At 36.0% G+C, this 1,157-nt stretch overlaps 1 protein-coding gene across 1 annotated transcript; it reads right to left on the bottom strand.

Annotated features, from left to right (window-relative positions):
- Window positions 1–296: 296 nt before the first annotated feature.
- On the bottom strand, window positions 297–1,008 carry LOC104470955 (mitochondrial inner membrane protease ATP23 homolog; the record flags this gene model as incomplete). The annotated part of the gene is made up of 3 exons (XM_010086089.1): window positions 297–434; window positions 722–803; window positions 911–1,008. Coding segments are annotated over 3 exons (318 nt in total), but the record flags the coding sequence as incomplete, so codon positions are not given.
- Between the last annotated feature and the right edge of the window lie 149 nt (window positions 1,009–1,157).

The following is a 1,157-nucleotide window of genomic DNA, read 5'->3' as shown; positions in this document are numbered from 1 at the left end:
CTTCCAATCTCTAACATTCTGGGATTCTGGGATTCTGTGATTCTGTTAATAACACCGCTTCTTGTTACAGTTACACTCACAGTGATCACATTCTACTTAGTATGACACTGACTCATTAATATTTGGGAAAACTAAATATTAGTTTTCTGAATGAAACTGTTTAGGTTGACTTGACAAAATGTATCAATAGGATTAAACCAAAGGAAGTCTGTGTAACAGCACGCCTATTTAAACATGAAACATCCCTAATAACCAGCAGTAATTAACATGACAATGCTAGAAGCATTTTAACTTACCTCTGAACATGCTAAGTGTTTGACATTTTTAAACCAGTCAACATGTGCACGGCAGTGATCAAAAGCATGAATCAATTCATGTGTGACCACCCGGTTCATATGGGATTGCTGGCGAATGTTGTTCTGACACAGAACAATCTGTAGAAGAAAAATACAGGGAGTTTTTTCACCAAGTTTCAACATCTTCCTTACTTTTCAGAGACGTAGCTCACACCATCTACAGCATTTAGACTCTTTAGATCAGTGTTTTTCAACATCAACAGCCTCATAATTCTGCTGTGTACGAGTTCAAATACCACAGAACATTTTTCATCTATCTTGTTTTCATGACTTTAACTCAGATACCAGCATTAGTAGATTTAATCCCAGTAAAAAACACTAAAAAAATTGTAGTCCTTTGAAAGAGGACAGTGTCCAGTGCCCACCTGAGATGTGGCAGAATCAAAACCTCCACTGACACAGCCATCACAATCTTCACAAGAAAAGTGTCGGTCGTTGAAGACAGTGCTGAAAGGCCCAAACAAACAAAGTTATAGGAAAGAATTTGAAAAAGACCAGTAACCCCATATAATAGTGAAGTTACTACACAGAACAACATGATTTAATTTACATACCAACCAGACTGCTTCATAGCCTCAAGAAGAAGTTGAGCATAGGGATCTAGAAAAACATTGCTGCAATCAATTTCTCTAGATAATTTTTTTAAAGTAATCTATAATCAAAATATACAGACAGTCAAGAAAAAATAAAGGAAAAGCACTACACATGCAAATTCATACTTTGCAGTATGTAACCCTAATGCAATGGAACTGGCATCTCTTACAGCTCAGGCTATGTAAAGCAATATAGAATTGTAACATA

The sequence above is a fragment of the Pterocles gutturalis genome, unplaced genomic scaffold, assembly GCF_000699245.1.
Source record: "Pterocles gutturalis isolate BGI_N339 unplaced genomic scaffold, ASM69924v1 scaffold46815, whole genome shotgun sequence".
Classification (NCBI taxonomy): Eukaryota; Metazoa; Chordata; class Aves; order Pterocliformes; family Pteroclidae; genus Pterocles; species Pterocles gutturalis.
The sequence above is the reverse complement of the archived record's forward strand: the minus strand, read 5'-3'. Positions and strand labels throughout refer to the sequence as shown.